Below are 21940 nucleotides of genomic sequence, written 5' to 3'. Positions count from 1 at the left end.
GATGAAAAGACAGCACAATCTAGAAAAGGACTTACAGTTGAGGCCAGCATCGAGCCTCCGAACCACACCGCATAGCGCTGCATATGATGTGTTATCACCTGGACCTCCACGGGCTTGGGCTGGAAGGGGAAGTGATGTGTGCTGACTCACCTGTGCAGATGCCCTTCCACACCCTGACGCCCTTCCACCTACTGGACGGGGCTCCACTCTGAGGGCCTCCTCCCATCCCGCAAGCCCTGCCCTCAGGTTCAAGCACCTCTGCACTCCGCCCTAAAAGGAAGGTTCTCAGCCACTCCTGCTGCCAAATCCACCTGGCCCCCAGCCCCCAGCCCCCTCCCACCCCCCACGCCCGCCCGGCCCCAGGAGGTGAAAAGAACAAAGCACACAAGTCAGGGCAGGTTACCTCTACCTAAAGGCACTTTAAAAAGTAAAATATCCAAGCAAATAACCCAACTGCTTTTTTTTAACTAAACAAATTAGATGTTGTAGCATTTAGAGAGAATTCCAAATAACACTAAGTGTCCCAAAAATACTATAAAAATTACACTTTGCCAACAGTGTGATCCCACTAGGTGAGGACACACAGGTTAGCTCCCATTCACCCCACACCAAAGCCCAAGCTTGCTTGGGTAAACTGAGTAAATTCACCAGCTAGTCAAGAATTATTATCTTGGAGGAACACAGCATGAATGCCCTGCTCGTGTTAGCTATCTGAGTTTAATGAGAATGTTCCCAAAGGACGTCAAAGTTCCTCACTGTGAACTGACCCATCTCCTTGGGATGCTGGTCATTACACTCCACACCTGACCTCTTACACAAAGGAAACTGCTGGCGTGCGTGGGCCGGTGGGCAGCGTAAAGCTGCGCAGCTGCCTCACGAGGTCCGTACCCGCCCTGACCGCACACCTGGGGTGAGTCCAGGTGACAAACCTCTGAAGTCACTTCACACGGTGGCTGAGAGTGGCTGCAACTTGCACTTCTCCCTCGCTGCCCAGACGGGCACGCCCGCCGGCCTGTGCTGGCGAGGGGCCTCACCTTTATTCTGCCGCCACTGAGCTCCTCGCTGAGTCTCAGTCTGGCGTCCACCACCCTTTTTAAGTCTCTCTGCAGGCGACGTCCAAAGTCCCTGAACATCGTCGAGCCCCCCGAAAGAACGACATTCTAAAAGACACAAAGCAGAGGTTTCCTTGCATGAAATCACCCGCCCACGCTGGCCTAGTGACCTGCCCACGACACACCCCACGCGCCCAGTCGCTTGTTTGAATAACACACTTCAATCTATGTGAAAAGATGATCACCGAAGCAGAGCTAATGCTATCGAGAAAGTATAAACTGTACTTTTCTTCCTGTGTCACAAATTCTTTCTCTTGGTGCTCCTCCTCAATTATAACCAAGTGAAAACACACTGCCTGTTCCATTTCTCAAAGGGCCATCTTCTACCAACACCCCTCCCCGTTTTCTCTTGACAAACTGCAAATCTAGATCTTTCAGACAACATCCTGCCCCAGGATCAACATCACGAATAATCACTGCTGCACCCGGTCACCCGTGGAGAAATCGCTCAGAAACAACAGGAGACGGTTCGGCTCCTATCAGGGTCAAGGGGCCACCAACCCATGCTGCTCTCAGAGGTCACCCCTGCTCACCGACACTCCTCCTCGACCTGGCCAGGAGCTGAGAGAACCAGGACCAAGTCCCAGACAGGTCAGGTGGCAACCTTACTAGAGTAAAACAAGGGCATTCTGATCCCCACCTTCTTGAAGAGACAGGTCTCTTCACCTGCTAACACCTTCACATAAACTGTGTATCTGTTTGCTACTGAGAATCACCATTTAAAAGCGTTCTTGATATTCTGGGCATCATATCTTAGAATAAGCCTCACAGTTCAATTCTCGACTTCATAAATTATATTGATAAAAAAACTTTATCTAAATCCATCCTGCTCTTCCAATTCTGTCACATGCACTGCTAGCACTCTTTCTAGCATTTTTCTCTCCAGTCCAGGATACAGTCTTGGGTCAGTTGCTGCAATTACTTCTCATATCTCTGTAATGGATTTTTTAATTTAAAAATTAACTCACCAGGGTATGAAAACGATTGTTCATTAAGATCAGAAGCATTGCATTGCTTTCAAAGGTGCAACACATAAGATTCATTTTTTCATTCATTCACACAACAATAAAAACGGTGCTGTGGGGCTTCCCTGGTGGTGCAGTGGTTAAGAATCTGCCTGCCAATGCAGGGGACACGGATTTGAGCCCTGGTCTGGGAAGATCCCACATGCCACGGAGCAACTAAGCCCATGAGCCACAACTACTGAGACTGTGCATCTGGAGCCTGTGCTCCACAAAGGGAGAGGCCGTGACAGTGAGAGGCCCGCGCGCCGCGATGAAGAGTGGTCCCCACTTGCCGCAACTAGAGAAAGCCCTCGCACAGAAACGAAGACCCAACACAGCCAAAAATAAATAAATAAAAATTTAAAAAAAAAGGTGCCGTGTATACACTGTGTATACGTGGTCAGATGATTTTAGACAAAGTAGCCAAGATACTACAACAGGAAAAGAATAGTCTTTGCAACAAATGATGCTGAATAATTAATATACACAGAGGAGAAATGAACATTTGCTTACTTGCCTTACTTCACACACACAATTTAACTCAATATGGATCACAGATTTAAATGCAAGGGCTAAAACTTACAGAGCTTCTAGAAGAAAATATTTTCTTAAAGTCTTCATGACTATGATGTAGGCAAAGATGTCTTTGATCGAACATAAAAAGCGTGAACCATAAAAAATAAAAACTGATAAATTGAACTTTATAAAATGAAAACTTCTGTTCTTCAAAAGATACCACTAAGGAAATGAAAAGACAAGCCACAGACTAGGAAAAAGTATCTGCAATACATACGTCTAACAAAGGACTTATATCCAGAATATAAAAAGAACTCTTACAACTCAATAATAATATAAACAAGCCAATTGAAAAATGGGCAAAAGATTCAAGCAGACATTTCACAAAAGAAGATGCACACATGACCGATAAGTACGTGAAAAGAGAGGCAACAGCATTTGTAATCAGGATCATACAAACCAAATCCATTACACACCAAGTTTAGGTTAAAATACAAACAAATGAAACTCTTGCACATCGCTGGTGGAAGTATGAATGATACAACCACTTTGGGAAAAGTTCAGTCGTTTTTATAAAGTCAGTGGTTACTGTTTTCTTTCCTAAAGACTTTGGCACTTCTCAAATTTTCTAAATGCATTTTAAGCCAGAAACGATCATCCTCTCTCACCTGTAGAGTCTACGTTTCCTACACTAAGACGGTGTTTTATGGTGCTGTCCGCTGACCTGCTGAAAGGCCGCGGAGCCCAATTTGCACAGCACCTCCTCACTCAGTGCGGCTTGTGCCATCTGCTTACCCAGACCACCGTGTGGACTGGGTTCTTCTACAGACTGCAGCTTACTCTGCTGCGTAACTGTTTATCCCATGATGCCAAATAAAAGCCTCAATCGTAAACTACCTCTACAAAAGCAAGGGCCCTGTCTTTATGCTAGTAAAGAACATCCTAGCACACATCATCATGAACACTACACACAGCCTGTTAGCCACCTGACGTTTAAGCCAGAAAGACAAAGTCTATGTTAATAATAAGCTCGTTCAATACCTTATATAGTATTAAAAATAACAAAAACTGCCAGTCCTGTGACGCTAAGTATATTCTGTGCTGGAGACTCTATTCGTACTCTTATCCTGTCTGACAGACACGCCGTGCCCCTACCCACCATGCTATTCCTCCGTTAACCAGAGGCACAAAGTAAGATGCTCACAGCGAAGTCTCCACCCCCACCACTCGCTACAGGTTAAGATGACAACTCTCCCGGCAACCACCCCTACGTGGAAATTTTGAAAGGCTTATACCTCTTTAGGGACAAGAGCTTTTTTAAAAATAAAAAAATTCACAGCTTTTTAGGGAAGCATGCAACTTACTCTGTTACAGCACTTCTGAAACTTTTTTTTAAATATTTATTTTTGGCCACGTTAGGTCTTAGTTGTGGCACGCGGGCTCTCTAGTTGTGGCGCATGGGCTCAGTAGTTGCGGCGCGAGGGCTTAGTTGCCCCACGGCATGTAGGATCTTAGTCCCCAACCAGGGATCGAACCGGCGTCCCCTGCGTTGCAACACGGATTCTTAAGCACTGGACGGCACAAGAGCTTTTTTACTCTTAGACGGAACCCAAAGACTGCAATCCCAGCAAAGTTTGAACAAACTTACTTCTCAAAGATGGGCCGTATGATGCCCCGCCCTGTCCTAGAGGAAATCCAACTCCAAGCTGGCTCGAAATGGCTGCCTGACCGTAGGAGACGTAACAACCGACGACAAATGTCTTCCGAGAATTACCTGCATGTCTCCTCCCCCAGTTACTCCTCTTCTCCCCTCAGCTGCTGTAACCTGGCCTCTGCCCGCATCCTCACCTCGACCCTCGTCCTGCGTGACCTCTGGGCGTCACCTGACACGGCTGATGGCAGCTGTCTCCCCTTGACTCCCAGAGTGTTCTTTCTCTTCTCTCTTCGACTGCTCCTTCCTGGCTTCTTGGATGATTAACTCTGTGTGTCAGCTTGGTCTGGCCACAGCACCCAATGACTGACCCACACGGCAACCTCGGTGTCGCTGTGAAGGTACTTTGCAGATGTGGTCAACGCTAAGAGCGTCCTCCCTAACGCGGATTGGGCCTCTTCCAAGGAGCCAGAGGCCCTGGGCGCAAGAATGAGGCGCTGGCCTCAAGCCCGACACACTCCCGTCAGGGTCTATCCTGGTGCCCACGTGAGGCTGGGCCCTCCTTGGAGGCTCAGTGCACATTTGCTCAACGTTGTCAAAACGGTGTCAAAACAGTCACCATCGGCCCCTCCTCACTCTCTCATAACAATAAGCCTCTGGAAGTTCCTCTCCACCTGGCAGGTCAGTGCTCAGCTGTGACATCACTCTTCCCTCCCCAGCAGCACACGGATCCTGCCATTCCTGGACACCTGGGCAGGAAGCATCAACTACGGGGGTGCGCGTGGAGCCGGGGCTGGACCAGCAAGCCCTGGGCCTGCTCTGTCCACCACCTGGCCCCAAACCACCCGCTCATCTGCTCACACGTCACACTGCACTTGGGAATCTCACCTGAATAGAAGGCCTACTGTGAAAAGGGTTGAACAAACCAATAACGTCTTAAAACGTGTATTTCGCTCTCTCAAGTATTAAAGATATTTCAACTCGTTCACCATTAAGAATAAAAATACATATATAACTCACTTTGCAATAGCTCCTCCGATTTAAAAGGTATTAACATACTTACATAGAACCCAATTCAAGCAATCTGTTCCAGAAAAATAATTCCTTGAACCACATCAAGATGCAGTCACGTCTGCTTGACAACACAACGAATGAGATGTTTTAACAACCCCCAGCCCACTGCCAAAGCAGGTCTAAAAATATTTATTTGCCAGCCCTGCTCTCCCTCCTGGACTTGGTGCCCACCACCTTCAGTACCACTCTGGGCTCCACCCGGAGCAGGGTTCTGCAGCCTCTGCCCTGCGCCTGTGCTCCCACCTATGCCAAGTGGCTTGCACGCCCACCTCATCTCTGCAGGCCGAGCCCTCAGACCAGCTCCCTGCCACCTTCTCCAAGCCCTCCTTGAGCCCCTCTCATTAACTTTCCGTGACACCTCAATAAACGACATTTAGCTTGTGGTGGTTCCCGTGAGAATTATTTCGGTATTATTTTTAGCGTTTTTATAAGCTCTTCAAGACAAGATCCATCTCTCATACATACTTAAATCCTCTAAGTTAACAACAATAGTGTCTTGTATTTAGTAGAGACCCAGCTGCATTACAAAGCAACTCAAAATTGGCTTTGCCCTCGAGTAAAGCATGAAAGCTACTAAACACTGACTAACGCCAGAGCGAACTAGTTGCTAACAGTGGTTCTCAATTTAGCTGCACATTAAAATCATCTGGGAAGCTTTTAAAATCCGGATGCCCAAAACAGTTACATCAGAATCTCTGGGGGTGGGACCCAGACATCAGTATATTTTAATGCTGCTGGGGTGACGCCCATGGACAGCCAGGGCCGAAAACGTCTTGTTTCAAGCAGCACCTGCTGCTTGCAATGACTTGGCTTCGTGGGGAAATCACAGGCCTCCCAGACTTGGCTCTCACACACGAGTCCCCTCCAGACCCGACCTCCATCATACTTAGAGACTGAACAGAAAAAGGGGGCATGTGAATACCCTTCTGATCTACAGGCCAGACTGAAATAGAAATTAGATTATAACTCCTTTTGTCCAAAATAACTGTTTTACGTTTTTGAAGATTCTAAATTTTCAAAGTCACATTTCATTCTCCACCGACTTCTTTCCCTTGTGCACCAGCCTGAGGAAGGTGTTAACTCAGGACCAAGAAGGTCTCGGGTGCTTCCCCCTGCCCGCTTCTCTGTAAGCAACTCCACCTACAGTTCCCAAGACTGAGCCTGGGAAACATAAGAGGTCCAGGCCCGACTGGTCCAGACAGCGCCTTTGGGAGAAGGTGAGGCAACGGGGAGACCCCTTCCTCTGAGGCTGAGAAGCAGAGCCCTTCCCGCGGGGCCTGTGGCTTCCCCTCTGGCTGGTTCGGCCACCTCGGCCGCCCGTCTGAGCCTGTGGGCACTGCAGGGACAGTGCACCGAGGCAGGAGTCAGGAAACCAGCCTCCTGGAGGGGCACCTTGCCCGGGCACGGAATCCAGCAGGGCACAGCAGACGGGCTGCTTCCCGTGGGCAATCATGAGTTTCTTCGGGTACGAACCTGCTTCCTACTTCTTTAGTGGTTACTGAGTACTTTTTAAGCCCCACGGCACGTGTCTGGGACACTGACAAAAGGGGGCCCAGCAGGTAGGAAGAAACATCGGTAACAGAGGAGGGAATGACAAAGTAACGGTAAGACTGGAGAGGAAAGACGTGCTACCTAAAGACACGTGAACACAGCTCTCCAGAGCGAGACGCCCACGTGCTCTGCAGAAGCACTTGTATGTAGTATGTCTCTAATTACTTTCAAAATCCCACAAACTGTACATCTGTGCATTTCATGAACACAGATGTCGCGGTGGAAGGTTCTTTCCACAGCAAGCTCACGGCTAAACTCTGGAGGGGGAGGAGGAAAGCGGGACCAAAAGTTCACAGTGAATCCGAAGAACAAGGCCGCCCGCCCGGGATGCTGCCCCCGGAGCCCGGAACACGCGGTGACGGCCTCTGGACACGAGGGGGCAGAGCAGTGGCCGGCGGGGGCCACAGGGCCCTGCGGTGAGAGGAGACTTTCCCAACAGCAGCCCTGGCTGCAGTCAGCGAATGAGTGCGTGAGGCCTGAGCCGGAAAGTGTGAGAATCGCGCTTCCCACCTACATCCCCAACGCCTGTTTTCACATACAAAGTTCCTGGGAACACAGACCCTCCTGGTCACTCACGTGTTCTCTGGCAGCAACACAGACCGAATGGCCCACAAAGCTGAAAATACTTACCATCTGGCCCTTTGCAGAAAGAGCTGGCCAACCCCTGGTCTAAAACCACCATGGGGAAAAGCATGACGACAGCCATTATTACCCAGCAGGCAAGCACGCAGGAAAGGGCATGTTTAGGCTTCGATGTTACACCTGCATTCACTCATCAAGCCCTTTGTTCTGGAAACAAGTCCCTTTCGTGGTGACCGTGGCGGAGGTGCCAGCAGACAGTCCTCACCCTCCCCACGCCCAGGGCTGGCAGTGTGGCTGGGCCACGTGGCAGCGACGGGCCACAGGCGGGAGCCAGGTGCCTGCCAGCCGGCTCCCACGCAGGGGTGACCACCAGCGTGACACTCCAGGGGAGCCGCCTCACAGGGGACAGTCCGTGAACACACAAGTGAACGTGTGCTGCGAGCACCGAGATGCCAGGGCTAGCTTCTCACCTGCTGGGTGGCAGTGCAGACCGGGCCCCGCTGTGTCCCTCCTTCCCCACGGGGTACAGAGCCCAACAAAGGAGAAAAACACGGCCCACCCCCAGTCAGCCCCCCACCAAGCCTACTGAGATCCTAAACCACTCGCAAGCCTACCGTAACTCGGCCAAGGTCCCGCACAGAAGCACTAACACGGCCGGCGGAGCAGGGCCAGGCAACCAGGGCCAAGCAGAAAGCCCTCGAACACCTCAGGGAAGAAATGACTTTTCCAGGGGGTGAAGCAGTCGAGACAGGGTTTCCCTCTTTGAGGAATCGTCTTCCTGCCACATTTTACATAATCTTCAGTGTGATGTGGTTGAAAAAGCACGAGTTTTCAAAGGTGTGGCAAGTGGACTCAAAATCCAACCCTGCCACTTAGCTAAGTGATCCTACCCGGAGCTTAACCCCTCTCAAAACTCAACTGTCTGTCGGACAGCTACACATAAAAGAATGAAATTATAACACTCTCTAATCCCATGTACAAAAACCAACTCAAAATGGATTAAAGACCTAAATGTAAGACCAGAGGCCATAAAACTTCTAGAAGAAAACACAGGCAGAGCACTCTTTGACATAAATCATAGCAATATTTTTTGGATCCGTCTCCTAAAGCAAAGAAAATAAAAGCAAAAATAAACAAATGGGACCTAATTAAACTTAAAACGTTTGCACAGCAAAGGAAACCATCAATAAAACGAAAAGACAACCGATTGAATGGGAGAAAATATTTGCAAATGATACGACTGATAAGGGGTTAATATCCAAAATATATAAACAGCTCATACAACTCAACATGAGAAAAAACAAACGACCCAATCAAAAAATGGGCAGAGGATCTGAACAGACGTTTTTCCAAAGAAGACATACAGATGGCCAAAAGGCACGTGAAAAGTTTCTCAACACCGTTAATCATCAGAGAAATGCAAATTAAAACCACAATGAGCTGTCACCTCACACCTGTCAGAATGGCTATCATCAAAAATACCACAAAAACAAATGCTGGAGAGGGTGTGGAGAAAATGGAACCCTTGTGCACTGTTGGTGGGAATGTAAATTGGTGCAGCCACTATGGAGAACAGTATGGAGGTTTCTCGAAAAGCTAAAAATAGAACTACCTAATGATCTAGCAATTCCACTTCTGGGTATTTATCCAAAAAAAATGAAAACACTTGGGGCTCCCCTGGTGGCGCGGTGGTTGGGAGTCTGCCTGCCGATGCGGGTTCGTGCCCCGGTCCGGGAAGATCCCACATGCTGCGGAGCGGCTGCTCCTGTGAGTCATGGCTGCTGAGCCTGCGCGTCCGGAGCCTGTGCTCCACAACGGGAGAGGCCACAGCAGTGAGAGGCCCGCGTACCGCAAAAAAAAAAAAAAAAAAATGAAAACACTTAACTCAAAAAGATATATGCACCCCTAAGTTCATAGCAGCATTACTTACAATTGCCAAGATATGGAAGCAACCTAAGCGACCATCAACAGATGAATGGATAAAGAAAAATGTGGTGTGTGTGTATATATATATATATATACACACACACACATATACATACATACACACATACACAAGGGAATATTACTCAGCCATAAATAAGAATGAAATGTTGCCATTTGCAGCAACATGGATGGACTTGGAGGGTATTATGCTAAGTGAAACAAATCAGAGAAAGACAAATGCTATATGAGCTCACTTATATGTGGAATCTTAAAAAGAAAACAAACCAGTGAACATAACAAAAACAAAGCAGACTCACAGACATACAGAACAAACTAATGGTTACCAGTGGAGAGAGGGAAGGGGCGAGGGGCAAGACAGGAGTAGGGGATTAAGAGGTACAAACTACTATGTATAAAATAAACAGGCTACAAGGATATACTGTACAAAAACAGGGAATATAGCCAATATTTTATAACAACTAGGAATGGAATATAGCCTTTAAAAATTGAAAATCACTAGGTTGTACACCTAAAACTACATAATATTGTACATCAACTATACCTCAATAATTTTTTTTAGACGTCCAAGACCAGTTTGCTCCACTTGACCCAGGTCCCTCTAGCTTTGCCTCCTTTTCCCATCTCTGGGGCTCAGGGCCATCATCTAATAAACAAGGAGCCCAGGTTACAAGGCCATCTCTACTTCCTGTAAATGTACTGAAAGTGAACTAAACTGTCTGATGAGAAAAAATCTCACCTATGAACAATCTGTAACTGCTGGCAGAAGTTTCTTTTCCGTTAGGATGAAATAAAGACTAAAGAGTGGGGCTTCCCTGGTGGCGCAGTGGTTGGGAGTCCGCCTGCCGATGCAGGGGACACAGGTTCGTGCCCTGGCCTGGGAAGATCCCACATGCCGTGGAGCGGCTGGGCCCGTGCGCCATGGCCGCTGAGCCTGCGCATCCGGAGCCTGTGCTCCGCAACGGGAGAGGCCACAACAGTGAGAGGCCCACGTAACACACACACACACACACACAAAAAAAACTAAAGAGTGCACACCTGTTCCTTGCTTTCATGGACAAGAAGACACAGCTGATGTTAAGTGAGATTTAAGAAGTAGGGAGAGCAAGGCATGTATTTTACTAAACTTACTAATACTCCCACCTGTCTCTAGTTTCCCTTTCTTGCACATTTTGTTGGAGGACAGAGCTGTTTAATTAAGCACATGTAACAATAAAAATAGAATTATAATTTGTTTTCACCCATAAAAAGTTGTCTACATAGGAAAATGTTTTCCAATAATAAGAATAACATTTGTTAACTCTAAAATTTCAATCTTAAAACACAAGTAGAAGGTAAAAGTTATGCATCTTCTACCCCCAAAGATATGTTATTTTCTTTAAGAGTTTAGCATTCATTCAAAACCTTTTCAATATATATATGCAAACTATATTTTTAAATAAAGTAATACTACGTGTGAACTTTACAACTTGCTTTTTCACTTAACAATGTATACTACAGACATCTTTTCATTTCAGTTTACACTGATTCACCTCATTCTTTTTAAAGACTGCGTAGTATCCCATTGTGTAGATGAAACAAAAGTTATTAAGCCCTCACTCCTGAGCCTGACACGCTCCTCTTTAAACTCAAGTCCCTGGGCTGAGAAGGTAAGACAGGGCAGAGGCTGAGGGCTGAAAATTACATGAGTATTTTCTACCTGACTGCTTCACTTCAGGCTCTGACCTCTTCCTGGCAACAGCACATTTGGCACAGACCTAAATATGCATGAAGCAAGACCAGTGAATTCATGGGAACCATGAGGGGAAGGATGCCCTTCATCTTTCCATCAATACGTAAGGTTAAAATTGTCCAGTTTAAAATACAGCTGGCCAGGTAAGAATAAAGCCATGAGAATACTTAAACACTTCTGGTGAGCTGAGTCCTATTTCCAAACATTTAAGTCATCTCCACTCCAAGAAAAATATTTCACCAGTATGCTGGCCTTTAACAAATCCTGTAAGACAGGAGTGAAACAGGAACATCTGCATACTGACGTTAAGAACCTATTATTCCAAGAATGCTGGGCCGTTAACTGTGCAATGAACCCGAGCACCTTACCCTTATAAGGTATAAGCTTATACCTTATACAGCGGACGACGGACATCGATGGGGCAGCTCTGAATGACTTCATCAACAACGTCCGAGATGGACTCCATAAAGTCTGGGTTGGCAAACTGATTTCATATAAATATAAAAGAAACATTACACATTTCTCTCAATAACCTTTTTAAAAAGTAACTAACAAATACAAAATGTACTATACCGTTAAAACCATCACACTGGAATGACTACGTCAAATGTTCATATGTCAGAAGAACCCAAGTGACTGTGCATGGGGTGATGGTGACACGTGCCCTCAGGAGATGACATGTGTGGGGTCAGCAAGGGGAAAACATCAAAGAGTAGCAAAAACAGACCAGCTCTGCATTAGGACACACGGTGAATCCTGCTGTCAGAGTGTGAAACGCGTGTGCGTGATGTATGTGACATGTAATGAAAACGCCACGAATACACAATAAGTATACCACTTATGAATATTAACATCATGATAAAACTAGCCATGATATAAGAAAAAAACACAGTCAATGAAAGATCACACTGTGAACCTGAGCTAGAAGCCTGGGGAGGGTTTGGGGCGGGGGGGTGGCTTTTAAATGAAACAGTCAATATGGTAGCAATCATGTCACTGAGTAAACAGTCTTGGATTCAATTCTGTAAGTTAAATAAGTTAAAGTATAAATAATTCAACTTAAAAAAACTTTAAATACACTTTAAAAATCAAGGAAAGCTTTAACGTATTCAAGGGGAAGAAGGTAACATCCAGTTGCTCACCGGCTGTTCACTGGACGTTTTCGGTTTTATGTCTATTTTAAATCAGTAATATCAAAGGCATGATTATTAGATTATAGTAAGGCATACATTGTGTGCCACTTCCCTATACAAAATGGTCATACACATCTAAAAACAGGCAGCCGCTTGTAACCTACCTATCAAATGTAAACTGAATTAGGCAGAAAAATATACCAAAATACAAATAAAATCCACTTTATTTAAACCTTAAAATGTTGCCTCTTGATGACTGCTTCTGCAAAAGTAATAATAACTCTTTGTGACTATAGTTAAAATGATGATATCTGTAATTCCTAAAGTCCATCTAACTAATGGAAAGGTTAGTCCTCAGACAGAAGCTTTAACTAACTTGCAGCAGGGAACACAGCAGGACCAACTGTCTGGGGTTAAAAGCTGCAACTAGGATGGACCATCACCGAGGATGGAAAGGTTACATGTTACTCTACTCCCATACAAAGGCAGATTGCATTCGGTCCCCGGGATTAACTAGTTTTCATATTACTATGGATTAATTTCATTTCCATTATCTTCTATTGCTCTTAAAGCTTCTCCCTAATCACTCATTATCTCTAACGGAGAACCAAGTCTAAAGAGGGGCATCAGTCAAGCAGGCAACCTGCACAGGGGCTGTAAGAGCTGCAGAGGGTGCAGCGTGTATCCCAGCGTCCTCACGACAGGCGGCCTGAGAGCTGCTCAGGAAACCCCACTGGGGACTCTCCGTACACACATGAGGTGGCAGTATCGCTCCACATGTGCCATACCTCACACTCAAAAAGCTAACATCTTACCTCCGGGTGAAAGAAAATCTCAGGGCCCAGGAACCTTTCGTAGCCAACATCTATGATGAACTTCTTCTGGTTGACTGCATTGATCCCCGTGTACTGTTTGATCCACTTCTGAGGATCCACATCATACTTGGCAAATTCCTTGACGATATCAGGGCAAATGTAACAGTATTTCTCCTGCAGACACACACACAGAGATGCCACCAGAGTCTGCCCTCTGACAAGTACCCAGCATCAAACACCCTGAAATGAGTCCCACACACACACAACTCCAGTATGGACGTGTGGCCAAGCCTCACAGACTTTTCATGACTATGCTCTGGACTTGTAAATCTGCTTCCTTTGCAGCTCGGCTATGAACCTCAGCCTTACCCTATCAAATTTTGCTGCATATCATCTGAAGTGATGTCTAAAGGTATCCCTCTCCGCTTTCCTTATTCCTCCTGGGCCCCTACACAGCGCCTGGCCGGGCACACACCGCCATCCACCCTGCACCAGTAGACCGCATTCCCCACGATGAATGCGGTGGATCTCACCCCCATGCCTACCACGGCCCACCGGTGGGTCGTGAACCTGCTGTGCAGCCCGACACAGCACGGTCATCAGCTCCACGACAGTACTCACTGAGTGCCTAGGCACACGGGATGCGCAAGTGAACAAAACACACACAGACCCCTGCCCACTGGAGCATACGCTCTGGCTAAGTCAAGAGAGTAAAGTGACAGCCGTGATATGTAAGTAAGTGACACAGCACGCTAGAAGGCGGCAGGTACCACGGACAAAAGAAAAGGCCCACTTAGGCAGGATGGAGCTGCCGTACGCCCATACACGAGAAGCCACTCATGGTTTCCACCCCAGCACCGGACCAGCCTGACAGGTGGAAAGTGTCTCCTCAGCATCTGGTGACGCTCGACTGGGGATCTCTGGGTCGATCATCTGTCCTGAGAGCTAACCTCAGCAGAGCAGCAGGTGGCACTTGGGTGGCAGATTCTGAAAGCAAGCTGCCTGTGGGCAAGGTGGGCTTTGCCCAACACCAGGCACACAGCTGGAGCTCACTACACATTTTAGAAGGACCTCTGACGGTCTTTTCATGATACTAAGTTTAAAGTTCCTGAGAATCCCTGAAACAGATCCTAATACCATCCTTGATATACTTTGTCGAATTATAAGCTACACAACCCTGCTCACTGACAACAGAGCGAGTCAGTCCACATGACTTTAAATCTACAGACTGGAGACAGAGACGTCACGTTGCCTCAAGAGGCCTGGTCAACTTCTTAGGGCACCTCAGCTGGCTCAACTGATGGCATGAAACGCCTCCTTGAAGCTGGACGGAGAGCAGCCCCGTCAGCCCTAAGTTCTGGACTCCCACTGCAAGGACAGTGTGTGCCAGAGCCCACCAGCCTCAGGCCCACCTGTGACCCTGGGAGTGACAGGATGCAGGGGCTCTAACCACCCTTTCCAGGATCTCCTCCATCACAGAGAGAAGTGAGGCGAGAACGAACAGCAGGGTCGGGGCAGCTCACCTGCGAGAACACAAGGAGTCTCTCGCACGCCCGACCTTCACTGCTGAGTGACACACTGTCAGGGCCGGACTGGGCCAGCTCCGGGCTCAGGGCCAGAACCGGACCCCAGAGAGCCAGCAAGTGAAGGAAATGCCTCCCGATCATCACACTCAGGGCTCTGCTCACCCCACGTCCACCCCGAGGGTCGGGTCCCATTTGTGAAAGAGGGCGTGGTGAGGGAACCTGGATCAGAGATCCAAATCTCTTTCCTTGAAGAAAGGCAAGGAGAGGAAGAGGGAAAGTTGGGGAAATATTTTATTCTAAAAAGGAAGTCTTATGTTGCTTCTATAACCTTCCCACCAGAAGGAAAGGACGGGCCCTGATGCCTTGGCTGGGCATTCGAGGTGCTCCCGTCCTGGGCACACGGGGCAGCAGGCCCCTCCCTCCTCACAGGAGCCCTGACCACTGCCAGTGTGCCTGGGCTCAAAACACCTCTGTTCACCAGGAGTGGCGGGTGAAACGCGGAAGTCCCGCCCCTGCCCCATGCTTCCTTTCCTTTTAGCCAGCCCGGTCCTGGGTGCTTAGTGCGAGGAAGCCAGGGAGCAGCGATGGGGGCGCAGGAGAACAGGCTAGACTCCCCTGCGGCTCAGAAGCTAAGTGTATGCTCAAGGCCATGTGTCGTCCCCACGTTTAAATTCTTCTCCAGAAGCAAACAAAACCCTTGCTCCTCATCTATATGAAGATCACGCTTGTATTACTAAGAATCTCTTGCATTTTGGCTTAAAAAAAACACAATAATTTGTCCTAATTTTGCAACCTGAAAAGAAAGCTCCTTTCAACAGGGTCTGTCAACTGCTACATACAGAGTCGTACAAGACCAGACTGATGGATCGGGTCAAGCAGGCATTTTAAAAAGGAACAATGAGCCATTTTTCTTCTACTCTTACGGATTTAATTTTAAAACCTCCTGTAACTTTTCCGGCATGGTAATTACAGTCTGGAAACTACATGTGGATTCTGCTTTATGATCCCACCCTAGAACAGCATTACTCTGAACGGTAATTCACAGGGCACAGAACCACAGACTACAGGTACTGGGAGGTCAGCCAGTGTGAATACTGGCTGACCTCACAGGATTCCTAACGGTCGCTGCTGCTGCTGCCTGTTCCTTATTCTAGAAATGAACTTGAAGGGAGACGTGGGAGACACGTCCAGCTAACTGAAGGTTCTACCTGCTCAGGCGCCAATGAAACGATGCTGTACTGTGTAGGGCACTCAATCCCAGCGATCGGGCTGTTCGCATGCGTAGCTGGAAGCTCCACAAGCATAAACAGATCGAGACCCACATTCGTGGGGAGTGGGGAGAAAGGAAGGTGAGGGCGGGGGGTCTCGGCAGCGAGGGAAGCACCCAAACACCTCTCTCACCCGCAAGCCAGCCCCGTTTGCTCCTGCTCTTACCTTGATGGCTTTGGCAGTCTCCAGCGACTGCTCCGGAGGAATCCCCACCTCCCGCTCCCTCAGCAGCTGTTGCATGAAATACGTAATATCTCTCCCTGCGATAGGGATGTGTTTGATGCAGCTCCCAATGACATACCCTTCTGCCTAGGAAGAAGAGGAGACAGACGGTGTGTGAGCGACTCCAGGAGAGAAGGGCTCCCTGGGCACTAAGTCAGTCTCCCGCCCCGCCCGCGTCACTGCATTTACTGAGTCCCCACTCTGTGCACAGCTCAGGCCTGGAAGTCTTTTCAAACGACCACTGGCACAATTCCGTTAGTAGAACCGGAGATGCCCTGTAAGCCACCAAAATGACGTCTTCGTCAGGAATGTGAAGAGAAAAACCACATGAAATGGTTCATTTCCAAAAAGTACTGCCGTTTGTCAGAACAATGGATCATCATTTTTTTCTTCCTCTAACAGAAAGGAAGAAGTTTATCTATAAAATCATTAAAACGACTATAAATGGACCTGTATTTAAAAGTCAACAATTTGGTTAGCAGGCAGGACACGGCTTCTAACAACCTGGACTCAATCCGGTTCCACGTCTGTGGGCTGAGTGACCGTGGACACATCTGGCAACATGTTTCATCCTCAGTTCCTTCATCCATAATATGGGGCAAATGGGGTTTATAATACAGAATTCATGAAACAGAGTAAGTCCCGCTCACAGCCCTGTTTGGGACCAGTAGTTAGGTACTCAATAAATGGTCCCGTTTACTGTACAAAGAGCGGCACTTGTTAGGAGTGATTCTGGCCAGTTCACCCAAATGCTCTGCCGTGTGAGACCACGCTGGGAGGAGCTGCGATCCTCTTGCTGGGCCGCCCCCTGCCAGCGCCAGGAAGGGAGCTACAGCTCTTTGCCCACCGCCCGCAGCTCGGCCCGAGGGCCCACACCTTTTAAAAGGAGGTATACACACACACACACACACCCCATATGTGCAGAAAATATGCCTGTAATATACATAAATAACTAGTAACAGGGCTCTCTGAGCAGGGGGCCTGGAGGAGGAAGATGAGAAGGAAGAGGAGGTCTGACTGTCCACTGTGTGTCCCGTTGCAGGCAGCTTCGATTCATCTTCAAAAAAGCAAACTTCAGGGGCTTCCCTGGTGGTGCAGTGGTTGAGAGTCCGCCTGCCGATGCAGGGGACACGGGTTCGTGCCCCGGTCCGGGAAGATCCCACATGCCGCGGAGCGGCTGGGCCCGCGAGCCATGGCCGCTGAGCCTGCGCGTCCGGAGCCTGTGCTCCGCAACGGGAGAGACCACAACAGTGAGAGGCCCGCGTACCGCAAAAAAAAAAAAAAGCAAACTTCAAATAATTCATTTAAATAGTCCACTGGACCGAAAGAAAAATATAGACATTGTCTCTTGAACCTGAATTAGGAATAATTTCTCTAATATTTTGAAAATTAAAACCAAAAAGTGACACTGCAGAGCATTCTGCAAGTCAAAAGGAACAATCTCCCCTTCTTGGCTCTTAAATAAATTTTGAAAAACAAGAAGCGATTTCTCTAAAGCATGAGCTGGGTAAAGCCGTCCACATCTTGTCACAGAACACAGAGCTCATCCTTCAGAGCGGTCGTGCACCACACCTACTGATACCCAAGCTGACAGCTCAGAACGTAAGCCAGGAAGGCCCTCCTGGTGATGTACCCCCGGTGATCAAGCAGAGCCCTGGAGACCCCGAATGACTGCTGACATCCTGATTGCAGAAATTTCCCAGCATGAATCCCAACTTGCCAGCACCGAAGACACTGGTTTTCTTCTTCTTTCTCACATACCTGAGTTTAAAGACTCTTGTTACCTTTGCTAAGTACAGTTACGGTTTCTAAAGTGGTATTTTAATTACAGAAGGGTTTTTTCCTTTAATCTCTCCCCTTACCTCCAGTCGGGGGAGGCCTACAGAAAGTGAAGCACTGAACACTCTGCTTACCACTGGGATAGCATGGGTGACCCCATCCCCACTGTCGATGACGATCCCCGTTAACGTACGTTCGCCCACTTGTCGCGAGGTCCAAGACGCTGCTAAGGCCAGCACTGCCTGCACCAAAGACACGGAGACCATCAGCATTCGGGGAAACTCTTCCCAAGGACTGCACCTGATTGTTCTCAGGTTCAATCAATAAGACTTTTCTTACGAGTAACTCTTTCCCTTCCCTATCCTCCATCTTCCCCCCAAAATTCAAATTCCAAATTGAACAACTAACACACAAATTTTGTATACTTCATCTGGAGGGGTCAAGTTTTCAATAAAATAAATCAAAGTTTTGTAAAGAAAAGCCGGAGAGAATCACCAGAGGCAATAGCCTGTGCTATCTCCCAAATTAATTTTCTATGCAACTCCTTCTCCTTTTTCTTAGAAGGGACTGGAATATGCAGAAGACATTTTAGGAGATACTTTTTAAAAATTTATTCCCCAAGATCCCAGTCAGTTCCCTTATACAGGGTGGCAGATAAATAACGACATCCAAAACCAACAAAAATCCCCACACTAAGAACAAGTAGCTTCAAAGGAAGTCCTACAAGCTCATGGAACCACAGGAGCCCAAATCCCAAAGGCGGAACCCTCTAGAGACATATGTTTTGTTTTAAAAAGAACCATCATATCAATCTTGTCATCCAGAGAAGAATACATTAGATTCTAAAGCATGTAAAACGACAAAAGCTGGACAAGCTCTATACCAGCAGTAAAAACATGAAGATATAAATCACAGAACATGGTCTGTACAGTGTTTGAGTTCAAACCTGAATGGGGTGGGCGTGGTGTGTGTGTGTACGGTGTGGAAAAGGAAGAACGCACAGCACAATCTTACAACAGAGGCCTTGAGAATCACCATTTCTTCCACTATTAGACAGCTAAGGTCATTTGGGAATCATAAAAATCACTTTGTTTTTACCTGAACTGCAATGTAGAGTCCTGGTACATTAAATGATTCAAACATAATTTCTGCAAGATATTCTCTGTTTTCTGGTGTGTTCAGTGGAGGTTCTGTCTGTAAGAAAACATTCACTGTATTTAGTGTTCACCCAAATTTCATGTAACTATATCAGAATCTTAAAAAAGTTAACCTAAAAGCATGTTATAATTAGGATGCTGTACAACTTCCTGATTTGACAGGTAGCGCACACCCAGAGCATCCTCTAAAGAAATTTGTACTTAAAGAAATTGTCTTAAAGAACTTTGGCTGCGGGGCTTAAAAGCTTTGACACAGGGCTTCCCTGGTGGCGCAGTGGTTGAGAATTCGCCTGCCAATGCAGGGGACATGGGATCGTGCCCCGGTCCGGGAAGATCCCACATGCCGCGGAGAGGCTGGGCCCGTGAGCCATGGCCACTGAGCCTGTGCGTCCGGAGCCTGTGCTCCGCAACGGGAGAGGCCACAACAGTGAGAGGCCCACGTACCACAAAAAAAAAAAAAAAAAAGCTTTGACACAGCAGAGTAAAGCCCTCTCTGAACACTTCTGCTCTTATTAACCACCCCAAAACAGGAACAAGTTAGAGAAAAGTGAACTCTACCTTCAATAACATAACAGCCAAACACCCTGAAACTGAAGAGCCCGGCAGCAAGTTGCCAAGGGTAGTAATAACCCCACCAAGACGAGTGAGGATGCCAAGAGGGAACACCAGTGACTTCAGACCCCAGGCAAGCTACACAGGTCTCCAGAGGGAGGAAAAGCAGTGAGCCTTGCTTGGAAAAAGACCAGTTGAGCAGAACAGCTGAGAAGCCTCCCTCCACAAGCCCCACCTGCCATCAGAGCACAGGCCGCAAGGTTAGACGAAGCATCTTTGCCATCAGCTGCGAGGCAGAAAAAGCTGGGCAGAAGCAGCTTCACCCAGACACCTTCCCCCGCCCGGCCTCAACTCACACACACACCCTGTCCAGGAAGAATTCCCCTCATTCAAACATGAGGAAAGAACACAAAGAAACCAGCCAAAGGCCATATAAAGACACTGAAAGAAAAAGAGAGGGAAGAGGGGAAAGTAACAGGAAAAACAAATGGCAGGCAAAAAAACATGTACCCAGAAAAATGTAAAAATACAGCAGATGAAAATCATGATAAAGACATTTCAAAAAATTCAAATATCTATTTTAAAATAATAACCATTATCAAATAGGAGGAAATTAACAGGATTACAGAAAGATAAAAAGAATAAATAAACCTGCTTTTTTGTCATTCAGCAATAGGTTGTGAACATTTTTCCATGTCAATAAATATGGTTATACATCACATATTTAAGCTGCAAAACAAAGAAAGAAAGAAAGAAAGAATAAATAAAAATTCTCTGGACCTTTTGGCAAAAACTCCCACATTACCCTTTGTTATAGACTGAGCTGTGTCTCCCAAAATACCTAAGTTGAAGCCCAACCCCCAGTGTGACCGCATCTGGGGACGAAGCCTCTGGGGAGGTAATCAAGGTTAAATGAGGTCATGGGGGAAGCCCTAATTCGAGAGGACCAATGTCTTTGCAAGAAAAGGAAGAGACACCAGAGAGCTCTCTCTCGCACACGCACAGAGGAAAGACCGCATGAGGACACAGCGGGAAGGCGGCTATCTGCACACCAGGAAGGAAGGTCTCACCAGAAACCAACCCTGACAGCACGCTGATCTCGGACCTAAAGCCTCCAGAACTGTGAGAAAACAAATGTCTGCTGGGTAAGCCACTCAGCCTGTGGGATTTTGTTATGCTTAGTTCGAGCACCTAAAACACCCTGAAAGCAGGAAAAGTACAGCCAGCCTTGGCCATCAACACAGATACGTTTGTAGCACTGGGACACATGGGGCCACACTTACAGAGTCTTCAGGGCAGGAAGGTGTGACCCAAGAATTCTACATCTGGCCACACTGCCAATCAAGTATGTTACAAAAACAAAGGACCTTTAAACATGTAAGAACTTGGGAGAATTTGGTTCCTATGAAGCCTTCATGAATTAACTATTAGAAGATAAGAATGCAGAAAGTATGGCCAAAGATTCACAGTGAGCAATTAATCCATTTAAGATGTAGGAATACAGATTCTTCTTTCCAGGGAATAACAGCTATAGAACAGAATGCAAACATTATAAATTAAAACAGCAGAACCAGCATCAAGTTGAGAGGTACAGATGGAAGGAGAGGTATAGATGGAAGGAGAGAATATAGACATTGATATCCTCGTACCATGGAATCAAAAGATAATTGTCTTATTATAGAGTATCAGAGACATCAGTAAACCTAAACTTGTAAATAGCAGAATAAGTTTAGTAACATGATCAATCAAAAGCAGGTGACAGAGGAAGAAAGAAAAGGTAAGAAAATGTGGAAATGTACCAACCTGATCACTAAGCACAGTAGGAAGTAATCACACCTAAACAAACACAGGTAAATATACAGAAGGGTAGTTACATTAAATAGTTTTAATGAATTATTATGAATTATTTTTATAAATAATAAGTCTTAGAATACTAATACATAAATAAAACATATTAAAACCAGAAAGCAAAGCATATAGTAGAACAGCTGAACTAAGGCCACACACACCTGTCGCACAGTGGCAGGCCACACCAGCCCGGTTAAAAGGAGAGCTTGTCCCACCTTCAATTTTACTAAGTTTAGAAAGTGATTTCCTGTCTCAGTGTGTAATGAGCACTGACCTCACAGGAGTCTAAATAAAGTGCTCATGGCAGCACACAGCATGTGGTGAGTTACTGTTACTAAAATCATCAGCAAGTACCAGTGAGAAACTCACTAAAGACTAAAGTCTCTTAGCTAAGACCATGAAACAAAATCAAATTACATTGTCTAGGCAAGAAAAAACAAGGTGCCTCAGAGAGGTCCAAAGTCGGCATTGCT

General features: G+C 46.9%; 1 protein-coding gene across 18 annotated transcripts in view; it reads right to left on the bottom strand.

Annotated features, from left to right (window-relative positions):
* LOC137229496 (actin-related protein 3B) overlaps window positions 1-21940 on the bottom strand; it is a 344507-nt gene that overhangs the window by 281283 nt on the left and 41284 nt on the right. For 8 of the 18 annotated variants that reach the window (XM_067747539.1, XM_067747544.1, XM_067747541.1 and 5 more), the window contains 7 exons: window positions 19009-19104; window positions 18045-18152; window positions 16075-16218; window positions 13115-13288; window positions 11558-11650; window positions 1035-1160; window positions 36-119 (listed from right to left, as the gene is read on the bottom strand). In XM_067747539.1, the coding sequence (XP_067603640.1) occupies window positions 36-119; window positions 1035-1160; window positions 11558-11650; window positions 13115-13288; window positions 16075-16218; window positions 18045-18152; window positions 19009-19104 (825 nt within the window). Of the gene's footprint in view, window positions 1-35; window positions 120-1034; window positions 1161-11557; window positions 11651-13114; window positions 13289-14637; window positions 16026-16074; window positions 16219-18044; window positions 18153-19008; window positions 19105-20270; window positions 20349-21940 lie in introns of those variants that run through there. The other 10 variants (XR_010945702.1, XR_010945705.1, XR_010945703.1 and 7 more) reach the window with 3 other exon arrangements.

This window comes from Pseudorca crassidens, chromosome 8 (genome assembly GCF_039906515.1).
Source record: "Pseudorca crassidens isolate mPseCra1 chromosome 8, mPseCra1.hap1, whole genome shotgun sequence".
Lineage (NCBI taxonomy): Eukaryota > Metazoa > Chordata > Mammalia > Artiodactyla > Delphinidae > Pseudorca > Pseudorca crassidens.
This window is presented reverse-complemented; position numbering and strand designations above follow the sequence as displayed.